General features: G+C 38.2%; 2 protein-coding genes and 1 long non-coding RNA gene across 3 annotated transcripts; 2 read left to right on the forward strand and 1 right to left on the reverse strand.

Annotated features, from left to right (window-relative positions):
* Positions 1-6,243: 6,243 nt before the first annotated feature.
* On the forward strand, positions 6,244-17,762 carry LOC149072550 (uncharacterized). Its single transcript, XM_089246346.1, has 2 exons — positions 6,244-6,556; positions 16,786-17,762. The coding sequence occupies exons 1-2, from the start codon at positions 6,391-6,393 to the stop codon at positions 17,751-17,753; spliced, it is 1,134 nt and encodes a 377-aa protein (XP_089102472.1). The 5' UTR covers positions 6,244-6,390; the 3' UTR covers positions 17,754-17,762.
* Positions 10,374-14,498, reverse strand: LOC149072551 (uncharacterized). Its single transcript, XR_016194362.1, has 2 exons — positions 14,339-14,498; positions 10,374-10,626 (listed from the first exon to the last, which is right to left on the reverse strand). It is a non-coding gene; the product is annotated as an uncharacterized LOC149072551 (long non-coding RNA).
* Positions 17,763-18,163: 401 nt separating the features above from the next.
* On the forward strand, positions 18,164-19,448 carry LOC149072552 (uncharacterized). The gene has a single exon (XM_089246347.1). The coding sequence runs from the start codon at positions 18,164-18,166 to the stop codon at positions 18,788-18,790; it is 627 nt and encodes a 208-aa protein (XP_089102473.1). The 3' UTR covers positions 18,791-19,448.
* Positions 19,449-22,211: the final 2,763 nt, after the last annotated feature.

The raw sequence follows: 22,211 nt of genomic DNA on the forward strand, positions 1-22,211 counted from the left end.
CTGCATTCGCCTAAAGTTACTGCATGGGCTGCGGTATGCGCCATGTGTGCTGACAAATTGTTACAAAATTGTACCGTAATGTTCAGTAGTAATCGTTTCTCGCACGAAGAAGGGGCCGATAATGCCTCTGGCGCATACCGCAGCCCATGCAGTAACTTTAGGCGAATGCAGTGGTTTCTCTTCACACAAATGAGGATTTTCGGAACCCCAAAATCTCCAGTTTTGTTTTGTTTTTTTTTTAATTTTAAAAAATTTTAAAAAAAACTAAATTTTCGAAATTTCTGTACAACATTCTTACAGTTTTGCTAATAAACGTACCGTTTACCGCATAATTCTATTGATCTTTGTTGTAGAGATATTTAATTTTGAAATAAGGGCTTATTTGCTGATCACCCTGTAATAACTGCATTATATTATCCGAGTTAAATTGATTGCAGGCCCATAATATAGGGCCGTAACTGGGGGGGGGGGGGGCAACTGCCCCGGGTGGAAAAATTTAGGGGGGGGAACAGCGATTTTAGGTGGAACAAAGAACACCGTTATAAAATTATCAAATTTTAAAGTTGTAGGAGTGGCAAAAATCCTAGTTATGGCCTTGCATAATAAAGTATTTGATGTCTCTCAGGTCAATATCAGGGCCATCATTAACAGACTCGGAGTTTGAAAAGAAAATGATTTGTGGGGCTTCTTCGAGTTGCGAATAATTCTCGTTTGTTTGTTGTATTATTTGGAATAATTACTATCGTTTCTACAGTAGAAACGTAGGTTCCTTGTTCTATTGTTGTAAAAAATTTAATTTTTATATTCCCACATATGCGGGATTCCTCCAAGCACGGGGGTCCTGTGTGAAACATCTATCTCACACCTCTGAGGGCTACTCTGGTCAATTTAATCGAATACCAAAAAATATGCAAAATAAATAGCCATGGTTGTTTGCAGTGCATGTATGGTGCAAAAAGAAAAGAAAATCAAGACAACATGGGCCCCACAGCTCTGTCTTCTCCTACTTCGCCTTCGGTGAGTCATGACGTCAACTGATGACCTCTTGGAATGATCATCTGTAGCTCAATGCAGTCCAATGCCTTAGTGGGACATTTAATGTAAAACATGTGGAGAAGCAAAAACTTCTAATTTTCCTCTACTTTTGTAGCATAGGGCTGCGTTCAATTGAAACACCACGTCCAACACCCATTGCACCCACAAGAGTGGGGCTGACAGGGCTCCAGCCGGGAACACAAGACGATTCTTACCACTTTTTTGTTTTTTCACACAATAAATTCACTACTTTGGGGCTTGTGAAACACCTGACATGGAGGCCCGCCAAATATCCCAGCCTGGGGACGCTACTGCAGGATGTGGGGGCCATATGCTAACACCATCCGGTCAAAGTAAAGTTAACTGATGCAACACCAAGTTCCCTATCTCTCAGATCACTTTGGCTACAGTTATAGTGGAGCGAATAGGTTAAGCGGTACGGGAGTTGCGACTAGGAAGAAAAAATGCATAGGGGTGGAGGATGAGACGTGCGCGCATAGTAGAAGAAGACGATATAGAAAATGGCTGGAGGGGGGGTTACGAAATGTAATGGTGTGATGATGATGACCCCTACGCAGAAGAGGGAAGGAAAAAAAAGGAGAACGGACCAGTCAGCAGATAGCAAAAATCAGCAGATCGAGGTGAAAACAAACATGTTTGTTCAACTCCCGCACCTCGTTGAGTAGCCTCTTTCTATTCTTTGTCTCCCTCCTCGAGTATGTGCGGTGTACAACAGTTTTCGTCGCTAGTCGCTATTATGCCACTCCAGTACCTCGTGGTCACCTCACTGTGTGTTTGTTCCTCCATCGCGTTTAAATGGAGCTGAAACTGGGGGGGGGGGGGGGTGTTTAGAATACTTTCTGATGAAAATTAATACCAAGAATTCGAAAAAATTAAAGAAAACATTTCTTTTGTTCTCAATGCTCAAAATGTCCAAGCGTTACATATTATGGCCTCTGAAATGCACCAATAAACTTAAAACTATGGTAAAATAGGCATTTATGGCACAAAAAGGCATTTTTATAGGAAAGCTTGAAAATAAGCAAAAAACGCATTTAAGGCATTTTTGAACATCCGGGCTCTAGTAATCAAACACAACCCATTGAGAGGAAATTGCATTTCAATTAATTTGGCAACATTTATAAATGATTAATAATAATTAGTGTGGTCCACCTGCTGAGGTTCGAATCATATTGAACAGGCATACATTTCTAACGTACTTTTAAAGCGTTTCATCATATTTATCAAATAAATGTTGCGATTCGATACAAAGCCGTAGCGGAGGAGGGGAGGGAATCTAGAACCCCCCCCCCCCCCCCGAATGTGAGAAAATGACAGAAAAAAGGGAAAAGGATGGCCAAATCTATTTTTCTATCACTTTGGTCCCCCCCTCTGAACGAAATCTCCAGCTACGGGCCTGATTCGATAACTTTGATCATTTTTCAAATCTTTTATTGCTGTTTTTGTTTAATTAATGTAAATTAATAGAAGTAAAGAGATCAAGTACTGGAATTCATACAAATAAAGAAAAACATTTTTAAACACATTAGAACTGTATTTGAAAATGTAGGTTAATGTAAAATTACTACAGTATATTCTGCTTATAATGTACCCGCTGCGAAAGTTTTCTCGCTTAGTACGATTTATTTTCGTAATCCTAACTTTTATCAACACTTATCGAAATTTCCCATTTAAAGCGTTTTCTCTCCTGCAACGTTTTTCATGATGATTTTTTGGAAAACGCTGTAAGTGGGATTCACTGTATATACAAATACAAAGCCACAACAGGCAAATTGCCCAACGAGGTGGCTGACTTAAGAACATCATGGATCCCCGAGCCATTTTTTGGAGGCCCTACCTACTACTGCTACACCACACATGCACCCCGCCCAAACCCCCCCGCGGATGTGCGTGTACGTGTAGTGAAACCTGACGTGAAGTTTTTTTGTTTCTCTGTAATGCTTGTTATGTGTAGTGCTGCCATCTGCCACCAGTTTTTCTAACTATGATTGAAGTGTTATGATTGAATGATTTATCGTTGTAGGACTGTTGCTCTCTGTGGCGAGACTTTTTAACGGGGAGATCGGCTCGCATTTCCTTGAAGTTGGGAACCACAGAAAACCAACTTCAGCTGACCACCACTGTGGAGTTCGAACCCGGATCCTCGCATCGCGAGTCCGTCACTATAACTACTCGACCACCACAGCGGCTATCTGGAGGTGGGTGGGTTTGAACCCATGTACCCTGAACTCTTCCTATCTCTAACTCCATATCTTACCAACCCACCACTACAGCAGTGAGGTACAGTATGAGCTCTTCAATGTTATTACTTGTTTAAAAACAAGAGTTTAATTTTATTTGTGGCAAGAAAGATTGTATAGTTATGGGAGCTGGCTTTGAGACATAACTATATTATTCAAAGCAGTAGATTAAACAATAAAACAATTATTTATTTACAAATATAAACGAAGGTAAAATAATACGCGATTCGGACGAGAGCAGGGACATGTACAAAGATGCGACCGGTGAATATAAACAACAAAAGCTCTCTGGCCAGACGGCCTTGGCATTGGATTTTTGTGGTGTTGCCACAAAGACGAAAATAATTTTTTGTAAGTACTGGGAAGACACTACATTACTCCCCCTCTAGTGAACAGGAGAGAACGATTTGTAACGAGAAGATGGTTTGATGAGTCTTCCAGAACGAGTCTGTCGTTGCGGTTCTGATTCAATGAACCTTTTTCTTCCTATGAAGAGATTGTGAAGTCTTCGGATGAGGTGCTTGATTTTCGTTAGGTTTTCCATTGACTTGAGATGAGTCGAAGTTCTCTGTGAAGCAGGGTTTCAACCGGTTTGTGGAAATGTTTTTTTCTTTGCCGTTTACTGAGAGAGTGTAATATTGCTCAGTCCTTGTGATGACTTTGTATGGACCTTCGTACGGAGCTTGAAAGGGTTTTCTCACAGCGCCCGTACGAATGAATACACTAGGACAGGTGTTTAACGCTGAAGAGATGAAAACATGCGGTGTTGAATGCCTTGACGGCGGAGCTGGTCTAAGGTCGTTGAAATGATCACGAAGATGTTGAATGAAATTGGAAGAAGATGGAGATGAGGCAGATGCATCGAGAAAGTCCCCTGGCAGTCGGATGTTCGTGCCGTAAACCATTTCAGCTGAGGTTGAGTTGAACTTTTCTCAGAATGTGGACCTTAATCCCAGGAGGACTGTAGGCAACACTCGAGTCCACTGCTTGTTGCTGTGACATCTGATTGCAGCTTTCAGAGTTCGATGCCATCTTTCGATGAAGCCGTTGCATTTCGGATTGTAAGCGGTGGTGCGCCGTCTTTGGAATCCGATTTTGTGTGACAGTTCTGTAAAGAGGTGGGACTCAAATTGGGAACCTTGGTCGGTAATAATGACACTAGGAACGCCAAAACGAGCGATCCATCCGTAGTATATTGCTGCTGCCACTGTGTCGGCTCGGATATCTGGAACTGGTATGGCTTCAGGCCATCTCGTGAACCTGTCAATCAAGGTTACGCAATACTGATGTCCTTCTGAAGAGGGTAAGGGACCGATGATATCCAAATGTATTTCGTCAAAGTGCTTGGAAACTGGTAGATAATGTCCCACAGGTGCTCTGGTATGCTTGTGTATCTTGGACTTCTGACATGTCAGACAGGATTTTGCCCATGTTTTGCAATCTTTTTTGATTGAAGGCCAAACAAATTTTTTGGCAATAGTTGTGGCAGTAGCTTGGATGCCAGGATGTGAAAGTCCATGAACAGAGTTGAAAACAGTTTTTCGGAAGGACTCTGGAACATACGGTCTGCTTTGTCCAGTGGAAACATCACAGTAGATTTGTAAGTTGGAACCAAAAACTGGAAATTTTTGAAGTTTGAGACTTGTGTTTGAAGAAAGTATCTTGATCAGTTCATCGTCATCCTCCTGTGCTTTAGCCATTTCAGTGTAGTCCACAGTTTGAGGCATATGAATTTCGTCGAGTCTGGACGAGGTATCAGCTACCACATTGTCTTTACCCGAGATATGTTGTATGTCTGTTGTGAACTGAAATATGAAATCCAGATGGCGTATTTGACGAGGAGAAGCCTTTTCTGCTTTTTGCTGAGTAGCGAAAATGAAAGGACGGTGATCAGTGTAAAGTGTGAATTTTCTGCCTTCCGGGAAGTAACGGAAATGCTTTATTGTTGAATACACAGCGAGAAGTTCTCGGTCGTACGTGCTGTAACGAGTCTGAGTTGGAGTCAATCGTTAGCGGTTGCCAATCATTTTTGACTTTTTGTTGAACAACTCCTCCAACAGCCATATCGGATGCGTCGACCATTACAGCAAGTTCCGCATCAGGGGACGGATGAGCGAGAATGGTAACATCAATGAGCTGTTGCTTGGTTGACTCAAATGCTGCAATAGCTTCTTCAGACCACTCGATTGGAGATTTGTCGTTTTTCTTGCTGCCCTTGAGGTAGTCGTTAAGAATAGCTTGAGTTTTCGCAGCACTAGGAATAAATCGATGGTAAAAATTGATTATTCCGAGATATTTTCGTAGATCTTTTACAGTCTCTGGTCTCTTGTAGTCTTGGATGACATTGATTCGTTCGGATGTTGGACGGATACCTTCAGCAACGATGTGATGACCAAGATAGGTGATTTCAGGTTGAGCGAACGAGCATTTTTCGAGATTGATTACAAGACCAGCATCTTTGAGTCTCTCGAAAACTTGTCGTAAATGAATGTGATGCTCGTCTACATTTTTTGAAGCAATCAAGAGGTCATCAATGTCTAAGCCTCTGAGCACACAATGGAGAAAACGTTGGAAGGTCTGGGCCGCATTTCGTAGGCCGAATGTCATTCTGGTGAATTCGAATAAGCTGAATGGTGTTGTGATGACAGTTTTTTCAACAGGGTTCACACATCCTTACAAACTCCTTAAAAAGTCCTTACTTTTTATTTCCCTGTGGAAGGGCCCTTATAACTCCTTACTTTTTATAGCCACTCCTAAAAAAGTTTTTTTTTTCTCTGTTGGAATGAATGATCCTTCTTAGAATAGGCATTCCCCATGGAGATCCCAATAGTGTTGCTTAGAAAAATGAGAGATAAGGGTCCCCTCCCCAAATAAAAAGAAAGGGAGAAAAGAAAAAAAAAATCTTTTGTAATAAGAAACCTGGAAACAGGGAAGGGGAATTAGAACATCCAATGTGGCTGTGTGTGTGGAGGTTCATTAACAATCCTACCCACTCAGGTCAAGGAGGTCAGCTTTCTGAGTGATGTCCTGCTTTGATTTATGTATGTAGTTTTTCTTTTTATACCGGATCTCAACTTAGGTTTTGTTTTCAAATATGCCTGGTGGAAAGTGTACATTTAATAAAACTTGGTTGCAAAAAATTGAGTATAAAGAATGGCTGCTGCAAGATAGCGACCGCTTTAAAGCGAAATGCGGAATTTGCAACAAAATATTCGTCGTATCCAACATGGGTGAATCCGCTGTTAGAAAGCATATGAAAGGTAAGTCTTAATTTCATTTTTTGTTTACTTTTTAAGATTAAGATTGTCAAAGAAAACATTTTTTATAGAAATCGCGTGCTTCAGTGATTTTAGTTGAATAGACTATTTTTAGAAATAGTCTCTGTGTGTAATTCATTGAGCAGCAATTAATGAAATATGTTATTTAGCCGGCTGTACATGTAGTAAGAACCTTCCGTTGAATAATGAAATAGTAGCCGTTCGGATTCGGTTCTAAACTATAGGTTTCGGTCTTTCTGCGCATAAAATGCCCATGGTGCGCCAAAAATTATCAAATTTAAAATTAATAATTTGGCATGATAAATTTTGTAAAAGAAGCGAAGTCTAAAAAGAGGTGCGTAATTTGATTCGTGAGGATCGCTTTTCGATCCTTCTGCATCTTCTCCCTTGATAGCTATTTATTAAATCTCTGCAGTCTATTATAATCTACTGTTATTTGATTGATGGAATTAATTATTATTCTGCATTTGTGTAAAGCTAAATATTTGTAAAATGATGTGGAATAAACCACACGTACAGACGTGATTTCTGCGTATTTTTGCGGAATTCCGTATTTTCCGACATTAGTTTTTTGAGTTTCCGCAAACAATTATCGTTTTACGTGCATATTGTGCGCTCGCAAAAAAAGACATTAAGCATGCCATCTTCCGCTTGCGCTAACCAATCAAAACGTGCTCTCACGTGTATGAAGAATAAGGGGCCATTAAAGTATTACGTCAGTGAATTTGTAGCCATTTTTGATCCCCTGTGAGCAAAACTCTGACCACCCCTTGTCAGCAAAATTTCGTCAGCACTGCCCCCCTACCTCCTAACGCATATTGGTGGGATCAGAAACATACGTGGGGGGGGGGCGCTCCTGCGCCGCCCCCCCCCCTTCCCGTCCACCCAGACGAAAAAAAAAAATTTTTTTTTAAACATTTTTTTTAAAAAAACTTTATATGTTTCGTGATGAATTTCGTAAAAAAATTATTTTCTTTCGAAATTTTAATTTAAAAAAAATGTTTTTTTACATTAAAAAAAATTGTTATTGGATCGTGGGTAGCCCGGTCGATAAGATGCTCGCCTACCAAAGGATGTTTAGAGACGAGCCGTTAAAACCCAAAACGGCTCAGTGATATGATTGGCTGATGAGGGAGTGACGTCAGTATAAACGTACTAACGTGGTTTCATTAGTTTATCATATTTGGCAAGAAATTATACTTTTCCATCTTAGAAACAAGTCGCCAAGATGACCTTATGTTGCTATCTTTCAAAACAGAACTGTATCTGGAAATCGTATGACCATGTAATCTGTATTTTACGGGACAAAATTACGTAGAACTCAGAAAATTGTAAAATTTCCCCCGTTATCACGTCATTTCTAGTAAAAATACTCATTTTGTGGATTTTTGTCTTCGAGAGAGAATTTTTTTTTTCAAACCGTGAATTTTTAATTCTAATGAAAATTTCCCATCCATGAAATTTCTCGTTTTGAGATATTGGTTGCATTCAATACTACTGTGCTGTTGTTTCATACATGCTCGAACCATGGCCAACTGTGGTCCTCGGACTTATCTGATGTGGCCTGCGACCTCAAACTTAATTTTGTAAAAATTTTTAGATCACTTCAGTGACCGCCGCACAGTTCCACAGCACACTTAAACGGTCCGTGGCACATTTACAGAGAACTTGAATGGCTCTTGGAACAGTTTAAAATCAATCACTCAAGTGACCCTCGACATATACACAGGTCACTTACCTGCGGCATGGTCTAGAACACTTGAGCGAACCCGACACATTTTAGTGATCCGCGGCACATTTTAGATCACTTAAGGGGCCTTTGGAACAGTTCACATCGCTCAAGTGGCCCGTGACACATTTACAAATCAGTCAAGTGACCCACGACATATTTACAGATCACTTAAGTGATGTGCGGCACAGTTCCAGAGCACGTAAGCGGCCTGCGGTGCAGTTCCACATATTACTCGTTACCCGTGGCTCAGCTCCAGAACACTCAAGTGGCCCACGGTATATCTCCACATGAACTAAGTGGACCGTGACACATTTTCAAATCAACGAGGAAGTGGCCCGCGCTCTCCTAAAGATTGAGTATCCTTGCATACAGTAATGTTGAAGCGAAGGGTCAATGGCAAGATTCCAGTTGGTCCGTGTAATCACACGGACTAAACTTTTTTCACTTCCAAGCTTATAAGCGAAAAAAGTTTCGTCATGATTCTTATCAGTATAGTGTTTTAACAATAAGAGAGCCACTACATCAAATGGATCCCAGGACCAGGGCAGCAAACAGATTTGGTGCACCGGACCAGAGGGGGCGCAAATATAATCTATTAACCCCACCTTCAATATTAGAAGGACGAGGCACCAAAATGCTTGCTTGCATCGCCTAACTAAGCACCTGTAGTGGCGGCCCTGTCCAGAAATTTATTTTTGTGGGGAGGGGACAGAATAATAGACAGCAAACAAATGTGCCATGTTATAACATATATCTCTGTCATTTTCTTAGGTTTTGAGGGGATGGACCTCCCCTCCCGGCACTGATGGACAATTGAAAGCTTTTACCGATTCTCAAAATTTTTTTCAAAAATACAATTTTATAATTACTTGTCATAAATTTTCAATTGCGTATTTCTTTCATTCTAAATTTTCAACAATGGGGTTATAATTAACTCTCACATTAGATTTTAATAATGTATCTCTTAGAATTCTAAATTTTCATAATTTTTTATTTATTATATGTTCATATTTTTAGTTTTCATCATTATATATATACTGAGTATGCTGTATTAATGTGCAACATACTGAAAAAAAAGCGCAGAACCGCTGACGTGCGCAAGATGGGGTTCGAAACCCCCAAACAGAAGGCTACGCGGGGGGGGGGGGGGGTGCTCAGGGAACCTATATGCCCTCCCCAAGCTATCAGTGTTTTTTTTTTTTTTTGCAGTGAAAAAAAATGAGCACCTCTCCTTAAGAAAATCCTGCGTACGCTACTGAGCAGGACCAACAAGGAGATCAGTAATTTGGCAGATTTTTTTAATTGCTGGAAAAAGAGACGTTGACACAAAATGAAATGTTGTTCAAACAACAAACTATCAAATCAAATTCTTCGGGGCCAGTCTTTCTATGCTTTGGTTTTACACTTGAAGTATTGGAAATACTGCACAAATAAATTGAGCTATTCAAAATTTCGTTTGTTTGTATGCGCTCGCGTTATCAGGTTTCACCCAAGTTTTGTGCTTTAATCACTAGAGGAATGATGGCTTGGATGGGAAAACAAGCAACCTATTGTTTTTACATTGCTTTGCACTAAATATTATGGGAAAAGAGTTAGTGGCCCCCTGCTGTAAAGACAGTGCAAGAAATATTGTGTCACTGGCGTTTTTCCTCGAGCTAATTGACTCGGATCCCAGAAAGCACAAATGTGGTAAACTTTTTCTCGCTGTAGATTTTTTTCTTTTAACTTTGTGAGTTCAGCCCTGACTTCAAGGATTGTAGGTGTGTTATCATTGAATTCAAGGTCTGAAAGGGTAATAAAATTTTTTTTGTATAGGCTACCATTATTGCCAAAAAAGCAATACCCAAATACCTTTATATTTTCAAAATTCAATGTTATTCAAAATATCTTTCCACTTCTCGAATATCAAAATTCATAAGCTGGTGAATATAAATTAATGCAGTAACAAAGGATAGGAATCAGACTTGTTTAGAAAAAGTTCAAAAGCACCTCCGCTCCAAATCCTAGCAAGTCTTCAGAGTTCAATGAAAATTTCACATCATTTTTGTAAATAAATCACAAAATAAATTGAAATTGAAGTATTTATTGATGAAAAAATATCAACTAATGTTCATTTACAATGCGTATGATTGCAGCCACTATGCACATGCAAAGGACTTTCTAAACTTTCGATCATTTCTACTTTCTTAGCATAAAAGTGTCAAACTCCTTTTGAAAGTTGTCTTTTTGGTGATTAAATGTTTCCTTTCCAGAACTGAAACTAATGAATCTCTGATATCATCTAGTGTTTTGTGGAGAAAGACCCCAGCTTTCATTTTATCTGAAAAGAGAATGAAAACAATTGTAAAATACTAGACAAGCAGTTATGATGAAAAAACATTCATTTAACAATTAATAATACAAATACAAACTGAAAGGCCACAACAGGGAAATTTCCCAATCGAGGACTGATGCTGGGAATAGGTTTTTAACTCAAGCAAGGACGGTGAGCAAACAGATGGTGTTCCAAAAGAGATGGGATAGTTTTAAAAAGATGGCAGAACAGGTGAAACCCCATTTTCACCTTAGCATCATGCATGGAACAAAAAACGTGCTACAATACACTTGAGCAGAAGCAGAATTGACTTCTGAGAGGGGGGGGGGGGCGGACAAGGAATTTTCTACAGAAAAACTTTAAAAGTTACCAACCTTTAAAAAATGATTTAAATTAATTGAAAATGATTACAATAGCACGTAAAAGGTGTTTTCTTTTGTAATATTTTTTTCTGAAAATATTTGAAATTATTGTTATAATATATTTAAAATTTTGCTGACAAGGGAGGTGGAGGGTATCGGAGGAGGAGGCCAAAATTCTTTTTACACAATACAGTAGATGCGGTTTATTGAAATCATGCATAATGCTATCATTTGGATATTGCTATCAATCCCTAATATAAAATATAGAATGGACCAATATTGTAACATAGGCAAAAGTTCATTGACAGTTATCAGGACTTATGGCTTTTTCTTATATTTTTTTTTTTTGCATTTAGAAGCAGAGATTTAACCATACTTTTGTAGATTAAAAAATGTAACACCCCCCCCCCCCCCCATTGACAAACATTTCTGTATTCTGGATGATGATTTTTGCTTGCACATGACATCATTGATAGGCTATCTGAATATTATTAGCTGCTATAATCCATGGACGTGTGAAGCTGCTTTTGTAATGAGCTTCCGGCAATGTAGGCACACTAAAGGTAAGATCCAAAAAAGAAACTTCAAATTCTCAGTCAATTATCCAAATCCAGTTTTTGCTTGAAAGACTGTCTCAAGGGATCTATGGAACACATACAGTACATAAATTAAACACATGACTGAATTTAAAAAAAGAGATTTTAGCTTAAAGGGAAAAAAAACCCAGCATGATTTTTCCTCAAAACAGTCCTAAATAATGTTTTTCGACTTTTCAGAGACTTAATGACTCCTCCTGATGTTGAAAGGCACACTGCAATAAAATCAGAAAATTTTGTGCCACCCTTAGACTCCATTTTAATAATCACATGAATTTCAAGCGACCATTTACCCATTTTATAATCACCACGTCGACTGAGATTTGTCAAGCCCTGAGCTATATGTAAAATGGAGTTGCCCAGTTTTCATGTATCCTGTTTGACCAAGTAGGACTCAAGATCATCATTTGGCTTCTGGGTTTCTTTCGGCTATAGTTATCAATTGGTTATTGTTATCAGAAACTATATGAGTCCTCATTTTGGAAGAAAAAATATTGGTTTGTTTTTTTTCTTCATTTTTTATGAAAGCCCCATTTTTTGTGATTCCAAACCAGGCCTTTGACGCTTAGAACCGAAGCTATGCCTACTTTAGAGTTGCATTTTTTAGCAGGATTGGCAAGTTTTTGACGGTTTAAACATTCACATCAAAAACCTTAAATATTGCTTTTCAATATAAAAATTCTCATTGGAAATGCACATGTTAATTACATGTAATGTTCAAAGTGACTGTTATACAAAGAATAAATACTTAATATGATTGTAAAATAACTTTCTACTCTAAAGAATTATTTTGGACAATATATGTTTTCTTTCTTACAAATACACTTTTAATAAATATACACTTTTTAATAAAGCATAGCATAAATGCTGAACGAAAAACTATGGAATGATTTAATATTCTTCAATCCAAGATGATTCTTGATCCTCCAAAATTTCTTTAACTGCTTATATATGTGTATTGATATAAATCATCTGCTGTACTCATTTCATAACAGAGAGGTATTTAAAAAAGTTCTTTTACATCTTATATGTAATGTTGTTTTCTGTTATTATTAAATTATCTAAATAATCACTGATATTCAAAGCGATACCCTTATCGTGCATAACATTAGAATATATCTAGGAATCAAAATAATAAATTGTAAGACTAAAATTTTCTCTAATTTGGCAGTGCTGGCTTGTATATGATGCTTAAGAAACTCTTGTAACTTAGTGCATGAGTAAGGATAAGTTTTTTTACTATGATATGGTATATTTACTAGCATTTATAATGCAATGGTTTTTTTGACTGAAGCTGTATCTAAATATGCAATGGGCATCATGTCCTACCAGTTCTTTGATTAAAAATACTTGTTAAAACTCTGGATTTATATGACCTAAGATATAAAATTTTTAGGTGAGAATAAATAAGCACAATTAGTATATTAACAGATGCTACACGAGAAATTTTATATGGAATAAAATTTTGTGGGTAGATCAGAAAATTTAAAATATTAAAATAGATATTTTGTGCTCAGTAATTATAATTCAAAATATAAAAACATGTTAATCTACATAAAAGTGTTTTGTTATTCAACCTATCTATCACGTTAACAAAAACTATTTGACATCAGAGTATTTGACATCATAAGTTTTTGGCTGTTTTAATACTGAGCTAATTTCTGAGGTAAGAAACCTATCCCTGATCTCTTATCACACATATTTTGAATAAACAGCTCCACTTTGCTAAGTAAATTGAACACAGGTAATCAGTAGTGTAAATAAAATGAAACATATGAAAGTGTTTTTCATAATGTTATACTGTATACTTATTGTGTTCAAAACATTATCCAAAAGCATTTATTTAAGATTTTGATGGTTCAAACCAGTTTTTGACACTTATGTCAAAAACCCAACCCTGGTTTTTACATCAAGTAATCTGTGAATGAAAATTTTAATGGCGTTTTATGAAGAATGTTATTTCTGACATTTTACTTTGGTTTAAAACACAATTTCTAAAAATCTATTGACTGTATCATTGCAAAATTTTATTATATTTTGCCATTTATTGTTAAGTGTCATAAACCAAAACCTAAGGTGTATAAAAATCTAAGTATTTGTCTAATTGCAGTGTTTTACATACACGATATGTTAAGTGAGATTTCAAAAAATTCTCATGTACATCAATTGAGTGAAATGATATTTTTGCCAAAATTTGGGATTCAAATCGGAGTGAAAATGTAGTGTAGTTGAAGTTATATGATGCATAAATGAAATATAACTTTTTTTTTAAAAAGTATAGAGAATAATTGAGGCTAAACCTAATCGTAATATAAATGAGAAAGTATTATAAATTAGTTATATAAACAGAGTTACACTGTAAATAAGTGATTTCCCAAATTGTCTGGAAATACAATATCCTGTTCCCGGAGGCTCAAAAATGTCAGGAATTTAGAAACCCTAATGTCAGCCTCTCTCGCAAGAGTTTTCTTTAGGGGCAGCACACAAGGCTTTGTGCCCAGGCCGCAGTTAAGCTCGAGCTGCCCCTGGTGGAGGGGGCCCATGGTACTATTTCTAATATAACATTGATTTTTAAATTGTTTCTGTGGTTTTCATGGCTATAACATTTTTGAAAAAAAAAGAAGGCACAATTGAATATAGAAAAATGTAGGTTAGCGTGCTAATGACTTCATTGCTACCAACATGTCATTAAATATAGAGGTATAAGCTCAATAACTAGAAAAGATGCATTAAGATGGGGAATCACTCACAATTTCTTACCTCTCTGCTTTGGTAAGAGCCAAAGGTTTGCCCAAAGTGACTTTGCCAGTGCTGTACTTTGATTCCTGAACTTTCAAATAATATTATTTCAGCAGGACACTAGACATTCATCTTTCCGCTACCCTGACTTTTGCAACCTCAAAGATCAAGATCTACAAAAAAAAGAAAATCACGCATTTCAAAAACACAACTCGGATGAGAACTGGGGGGGGGGGGGCAACAAAATTCACAAGGGCTGCTAATTTTACATGGGAAAAAAACACAGTTGCAAAATCATTAATCAAATTCTAGTGGTGGGAGCAGCAAAATCACACTTGGCCCCACAAAAATCACAGTAAACCCTTACAGCGGCAATCTTGAGATATCTTGTTAAACTTGATCTACTTTATTTTGGTCACCCCGAAATATCTCTGGTTCTTTTAGCACACTTTTATAAACATAAGTGGCAATTGCGATGCACATCAGGAAAACTTTAAAAACTGCTTAAAGGGTTAAGGTTCTGGCGTAATTTCCATTTTCAGTCATTTTAAAGTTGTTGCCACTGGCGTTACTGTGTTGGCACTGTTTTAGCTTTGTGTTTGCAACAAACGTATAATTTAAGAAATGTGTCAGATACTAAAGATATTTGTTTACGTAGATTAAATAAATTAATGGAAATACAGTGAACAAACGTTATAACGACCACGTTCTTATCACTACCCAATTCTTCAACGTTACCCCCCCCCCCCCGGCACTGCGTACGCCTCTGGGGCCTGTGATGCTCTTAGAACGCCCCTGCCCAGCAATTTTAATGATGGTCGTAACACGATTTCCTTGATTTAAGGAATTTTAGGAAGTTTCTGTGCATATATCTGCATTTCTGCATTAATGTCGCCCCCTCCCCTCCCGATAAAACAATTTTCTCAATTTAAGGTATGGAAATGCCGGTTTTACACAATTCGTTAAATTGAAGTATGACACTTTATTACGAATAATTTTAAAAAACTAATCAACTCACCCAGGATCGATGAGAATACATGCTCCTCCTATTCAATTTCATGTCAATAGCTTTCAATCAGATGATTGCGAAGAATGTTGAGCCGAGTGCTTTCACGTTCTGAACGCATCAACAGTAGTCGAAAGAGAATGTATTGTTTGTTGGCCGTTTATTTTCGTCATGGAATGACAATTACGAATTAAAAACCCGAGAAAAAACAAGCACAAAACGTGAGGGAAAAATGGCGGTACAATCATCGAAGAAGGAAAGCATAAACAAAATGAAATTTCGACGCCAACCATGTACTGCCACTTTCTTCACCAAATCCCTCGCAGCCGGTAACCCATTCATTTTTGTTACATCATCGGCAGCCAATCATATCACGGAGCTGTTTTGGGTTTTAACGGCTCATTGTTTAGAGGTGTCGCGAGTTCGATACCCGGTTCGTCCTTGTCAGAAAACTTTCCTGACACGGGTACAACAAAAAAAAAACGGCGACTTGACCGCAGCAAAAAATTGCTACCGCAGGGAGTCCCCCATCGAGGGGTTAGGGCACCAACCTCTCGATGAGTATAAAAAAAAACAAGCCTGCCGTTCGGAATCGGCAATAAATTGTAGGTCCCGGTCTAATTAGCCCTCGTGTGCAGAAAAATGACCGTGGTGCGACAAAAATGATCAAATGATCGTTGGATCGTCCCGTATTTTACGGGACAGAACGATTTTTTTTCCCTTATTATTCGCGGCGCTTGGGAGGCGCCCCCTCCTAGATCCGTGTCGCCGCCCCTCTAGATCTGCGTCAGTTCCAGATGGCATAAAAATTACAAATTACATACAGTTGCCTCTTATCAAAAAGTTGATGAATTCTGATGGTCTTTGTTTATATAATTTCATATCAGAAGTAGTTGATTTTCAAGAAGGGATGCAAATGACTTGCAATATTATATTCTGCTCAAGGGCTATGCGGGGCCTGCCTTGGAGGGGGGGGGGAGCACTTTTCCTTTGACTGGGAAATTTTTTTTTTTTACTTTTTTTCCCCCAAGAAAATTTTTTTTGTCAGGCCTATGATCGTGGCGGCTCCCCCCCCCCGCTCCTCCCGACGGGGTACCACCCCAAAAATTTCTGGATTCCAAACTTGGCCACGTTTGATAGAGGTTCCTAATCTAGGAATAAATTTTTCATAGCTACGCCTCAAAGGGAAAGAATACATGACCCCCCCCCCCGAGTTGCTTTTGCTCAGTGTTGAATTGCATATCTAACAGGAAATTATAATTTGAATAAATTTTTTTTTAGTTATGAAGCTGTTTTTGTGATTTGCAAAATTGTGAGAAATAGATAAAATTAAAAGATACAATTCTACTGTCAAATTTAATGTTCAGATAATGCTTTTAGAAAAGAAATTCTTATTGTATCTTGTTTTTCTTTGAAATATCTTGAGGTTTATTGCTTATTAATGTGTTTTATTCTTTTTCAGGAGCTAAACATAAAAGTTTTGTCACCAATAAGTTGCAGTCTGCAGGGACAATGACAAATTACTTACAAAGCCCAGCATGTTCATCAAATGTACCATCTTGTTCTTCTGGGGAACTCCCAACATCTGAAAACACTGTGAATTCATTCGTAACAAAGAAAGAAGTACTGGATGTTGAAATTCTTTGGGTATTGAAATGTGTTAAACATCATTACTCGTACAAATCTTGTGAAGATACTTCAAAGCTCTTTCAAGAAATGTTTCCTGACAGCGAAATAGCAAAAAAATTTAGCTGTGGAGAGAGGAAAGCTGCCTACTTGTGTCACTTTGGATTAGCACCACACTACCAAGCAATGTTTTTAGAACAGCTTAATGCACTGGAGAAGTATACTCTTCTTTTTGATGAAAGTCTTAATAGTAAAAACCAAAAAAAACAAATGGACATGTATGTCAGATATTGGAGCTCAGGTGATGATAAAGTCAGGACTCAGTATTTAACCTCGGCATTCTTGGGCCACTCAAAGGCTGATGATCTCCTCTCTTCTTTTTATGAAGCTACTAGAAAATTGGATTTGTCAAAACTGTTGCAAATCTCAATGGATGGGCCATCAGTGAACTGGAAATTCTTTGAAAATTTGCAGCATGACTTGCAAAAAGAATATGGAATACAATGTGTGATTATTGGAAGTTGTGGCCTCCATATATTAAACAACGCTTTTATGAAAGGAGCATGTGCAACTAACTGGAATATATCATCTATATTGAGCAGTTTATACTGGATTTTTAAGGATTCCCCTGCAAGGAGGGAGGATTTTCTCAGTATCAGCAAGACAAAAAAACTTCCCAGGAAGTTTTGCCATATCAGATGGCTTGAAAATTGTCCAGCGATTGAGAGAGCAATTGAAATTTGGGAAGATATTGTGACTTACATAAAAAAAGTTGAAAACAGAACATTTCCTAAAGTGACATGAAAGTCCTTCTCAATCATCTCAGAAGCCTCAAAAGATTGTGCTATTTTGATCAAATTTAATGTGTTCTTATCTATTTCAAATATTTTGCAACCATTCTTGATTGCTTACCAGAGTGATAAACCCTTGCTGCCTTTTTTTGCTGAAGACACAATGAAAATGATAAAACAGTGCCTTAAGCTCTTTAGAATAATGAAGAATGACAGCATTGAAGCAATCAAAACAGTGGAAAATCTCTGTAAATTTGACTTCAGTGATGAAAGCTTACATTCACCAAAACAACGTTAGTTTTGGATTTATTGGGGACCAGGTACTTAAAGAGAAAATGTTCCAAAAAAAAAGTGACAGATAAAGATCACCTTACATTAAAAAATGAATGCCAAACATTCATAATAAAATTCGTTCAGGCACTTATGGAGAAATGCCCCATAAATTACATGTTGGTACGAAATTCATCATGTTTAGACCCAAGATACATTGTGACATACCAAGAAAATGCAAAAACAAAGTTCAGAAGAGTGCTATCTTATTTGTCGAAAAAAAAACAAATATCCAATGAAGATGGAGATGAAATTCTTAACCAGTATGAGGATTTCCTACAAGTTGTGAAAAGAAATCAGTTTGCATTTGAAACGTTCGATCCAAGAACTATGTCATTGGGCAGTTTTCTCTTCTCATACTTGAGTGAAAAAAAATATGATAGGCTTTGGAGTGTATTCAAAGTTGTTTTGATCTTGTCCCATGGACAAGCATCTGTGGAACGAGGTTTTTCAGTGAATAAAGCCATTGAAGTTGAGAATTTAAAAGAGGAATCATATATTGCACAAAGACTGGTGTATGATCACATAAGGTTGTGTGGTGGGGTTCTAAATGTTCCCATCACAAAGCAATTGAGGCTCTCTGCATCGTCTGCCAGACAAAAATACACCCAATACCTAGAAAGTCAAAAACAGCAAAAACAATCATCAGAAATGAGGGAAAAGAGAAAATGTGTTGAAGAAGATATTGCAAATTTAAAGAAAAAAAAAACAGTGTATTGAAGGAAACATTTTGAAGAATGAAAAAGAAGCGGACATGCTGGCAGAGAAAGTGGAATCAAAAAAAGACCTCTCCTTGTTTTTGAAGTCCAATATATTGAGAAAAACAGTAAAAGAAGAATTATTCATTGTCAAAGAAATTGACAATCAAATTGAAATAAAAAAGAAGGACCTAGATAAGTTCTAATTCCTGTCACAAAATTGTGCCACTACATGTGGAAATTCACCAACACCTTTGAGTTTTGGGTTTCATGTTATACCTAGTTTTATAAATAAAAGTTTAACAAAGTTTTTTTACTCTGAACAGATCATAATAGTACAACTTTTCTTTTGTGTATGTATTGATCCACTTTCACCAAGAGTGGTGAATACATAGTTGCGACAAATATAATTTTGTAAAGGAAATCCTTTTCAGCTTTGGTTTTTTGTTTTGAATGATTGAGGGGAATGAATGAGTAATTGGAATTTTTATAATTCGTGTGACGCTATAATGAGTTACACTTTTGACCAAAACTTGAAGGTTTTATAACACTTCGGTGACAATATAAAAGTATGGACTATCTGTATGTGGATTTTATTTTATGAATTCTTACAATGCTGGGTAGCAAAAAGAAAAAGTTGTAATTTGTAAACCACTCTGCTCCTATATTTTTGAGATGAAGGAAAGTTTGTGTGGCAGATTCAAAACAATTTTGCATTTGTGATTCCTCTATTTTTTTCACTGTAAAACTCGTAAATTATGAAGTTTGCCATGACTCCTTAAAAACGATTGAAAACTCCTTAAAAACTCCTTACTTTTTGTTTAGGAAATGTTGTATGAACCATGTTCAATGTCCTCTGGTGCAACTGGTATATGATGATATGCACGAACCAAGTCGATAGCGGAGAAGATCGTGCAATGGTGCAAGTTTGATGAAAAGTCTTGCAGATTTGGAATCGGGTATCGATCCGGTTGAGTGATGGCGTTGAGACCTCTGTAATCACCACATGGTCTCCAACCATTAGTCTTCTTTGGCACCAGGTGTAAAGGACTGGCCCATGAGCTCTGTGAGGGTCTGCATATGCCTTGTTGCAGCATATAGTCGAATTCCTTTTTAGCAATTTGCAACTTGTCTGGAGCCAAGCGACGTGTTTTGGCAACAACAGGCGGGCCTTTTGTGACAATGTGATGCTCGACACAATGGGGTACAGCTCTCAGAACGGATGATTCATGAGTTAAACAGGAAAATTCAGCCAGTAGAATTCTGATGCGGTCGTCCCCGATGTCATGAGAAACAGTCGTCAATGCACAAGAAGGACCAGTGACGACTCTGCCTGATGAGCTAAGTGAAGTGACAGGATCGACGAGGCGTCGGCGTTTGATGTCTACGAGTAAGCCGAATTCTTTGAGAAAGTCTGCGCCGGGTATTGGCTTGGACACGTCTGCCACGATGAAAGTCCAGAGAAACCTTCGTCTTAAACCAAGATCGAGGTATAGACGTTCGGTGCTGAAAGTGAGAACTTTGGTTGAGTTTGCAGCATACAAGGAAAAATTTTTGTCTGGAAAGGGTCGCGATTTGCAGTTACCGGTATCACGGAAACGTCCGCTCCTGTGTCGACCAAGAAATGTCTATTACAAGAGCGATCAAATAGAAAAAGATGACTGGAGACTTGGCTGGCATCACACGTCGTCATCAATGATGCCCCGGGTCATTTCCCTGATTAGATGAGCTGACATATGCACAGGGCTTTGCACATCTCTGTAGCGCCTATGGTACCAGCAAATGTCCTTTCCGCAATGGGTCACATCTCTGCTACTGCTCCGTTGAAATCGCGATCGACTGGTCGAGCGTTGTCGACTTTTAGCTCGTTTTAGTTCTTGCACCTCATTAGTTAATTTTGTGATCTGGGATGAAAGAGAGGTGAGGCATATTTCATGCGATGACTGAGACGCGCCATTTCCTGGTTTCGCAATAGTCATAATATTCGGATTCGTGTAATCACAAGTTTCGAGAATTTTATCGGCCATGTCGGCTAATTTTGACAACGATTCCGAGCTCACCGACAAGATTGCTTGCGCATGCTGTGGCAAGAGCTTCAGCCATAGAGATTTGAGAATGCCGTCGCTTACCTTGTTAGCCGCGAGGTTTCTCATCTCCCTGAGCAACTGTGATGGTCGACGATCGCCCAAATCTAAACCGGAGAGTAATTTCTTGATTTGGGTGCTCTCTGATTCGGGCATTCTTGATGTGAGAGCCTCTTTCATTGCAGCATATGGACGATCATTAGGCGGAGATATGACGATGTCACTGACCACGTTGAGGAGTCGTTGGTCCATGGCGCCGACCACGATGTTGTACTTAGTTTCTTCTCTGGTCACTCTTGCCGTTTTGAACTGAGCCTCCAAGTGCACGAACCACAACGCTGGCGTCTCACACCAGAAGGGGGGTGGCTTGATTGCCACGCTGTCTGCTTGCAGGCCTTGCGTGGTGGATCCATCAGTAGAATCGGTTGCCATATCGGGCGGGTTCGGTAAACGGGGGTCACCAATATATAGTTATGGGAGCTGGCTTTGAGACATAACTATATTATTCGAAGCAATAGATTAAACAATAAAACAATTATTTATTTACAAATATAAACGAAGGTAAAATAATGCGCGATTCGGACGAGAGCAGGGACATGTACAAAGATGTGACCGGTGAATATAAACAACAAAAGCTCTCTGGCCAGACGGCCTTGACATTGGATTTTTGTGGTGTTGCCACAAAGACGAAAATAATTTTTTGTAAGTACTGGGAAGACACTACAATTGCAATCTCAATATTTGAATATTCAAATTCGAAACTCAAAAAGACGCTCTGGTATAGGCTGTCGAATATTAACAACACTAGTTGAGAGCAGCCTAAACTCATGGATGGAGATACGGAGGGGGGGGGGGGGCATGGCAGGGTAATGCTCCACCCCCCCCTCCCAGTGCCTATGACAGAGCCGACTGATCTAATATAAATGCATATATATAAATTGGTGTGTCATCATCATGCCCTCCCCTCGCCGTTCATGTCTATCTCCGCCTGTGCCTAAACCTCAGATAAAATTTATTCAATGGTAGGCAAACACATCGTCTCATCAGAAAATAAACTACTGGGACTGTAAGCAACGTAGCCTATATCCTAAATTTTCAGACCGTTGTGCTCTTAAATGTTTCTATGCATGGACTCTCTATTCATGAAACAAAATATCTCTTTTGTTGGTACTGTACTAGGTGAATAATTAGATTGAGAAAAAAAATTAGACTCAGAAAAATCTTACTTTTTTTTTCGGAAGTTCAGTAGTAAAAATTGTCAAAATTTATAATTTATATATTGTATATCCATCTTTCGGAATAATTTAGATGGGTTGTTTATGGCTGGAAACTGCTAAAAAGTTCTCAAGCCTCCTTAGG

This window comes from Pholcus phalangioides, unplaced genomic scaffold, assembly GCF_987345545.1.
Source record: "Pholcus phalangioides strain wild (caught in Gottingen) unplaced genomic scaffold, Ppha-v1.0 ptg000017l_1, whole genome shotgun sequence".
In the NCBI taxonomy this organism is placed as follows: Eukaryota; Metazoa; Arthropoda; class Arachnida; order Araneae; family Pholcidae; genus Pholcus; species Pholcus phalangioides.

Excerpts from the sequence above, each read along its gene's own strand:
- LOC149072550 (XM_089246346.1), top strand. The coding sequence starts at position 6,391 with ATGCCTGGTGGAAAGTGTACATTTAATAAAACTTGGTTGCAAAAAATT. Across the intron at positions 6,557-16,785 it reads TGTTAGAAAGCATATGAAAG|GAGCTAAACATAAAAGTTTT; the intron begins GTAAGTCTTAAT and ends ATTCTTTTTCAG.
- LOC149072552 (XM_089246347.1), top strand. The coding sequence starts at position 18,164 with ATGGAGAAATGCCCCATAAATTACATGTTGGTACGAAATTCATCATGT.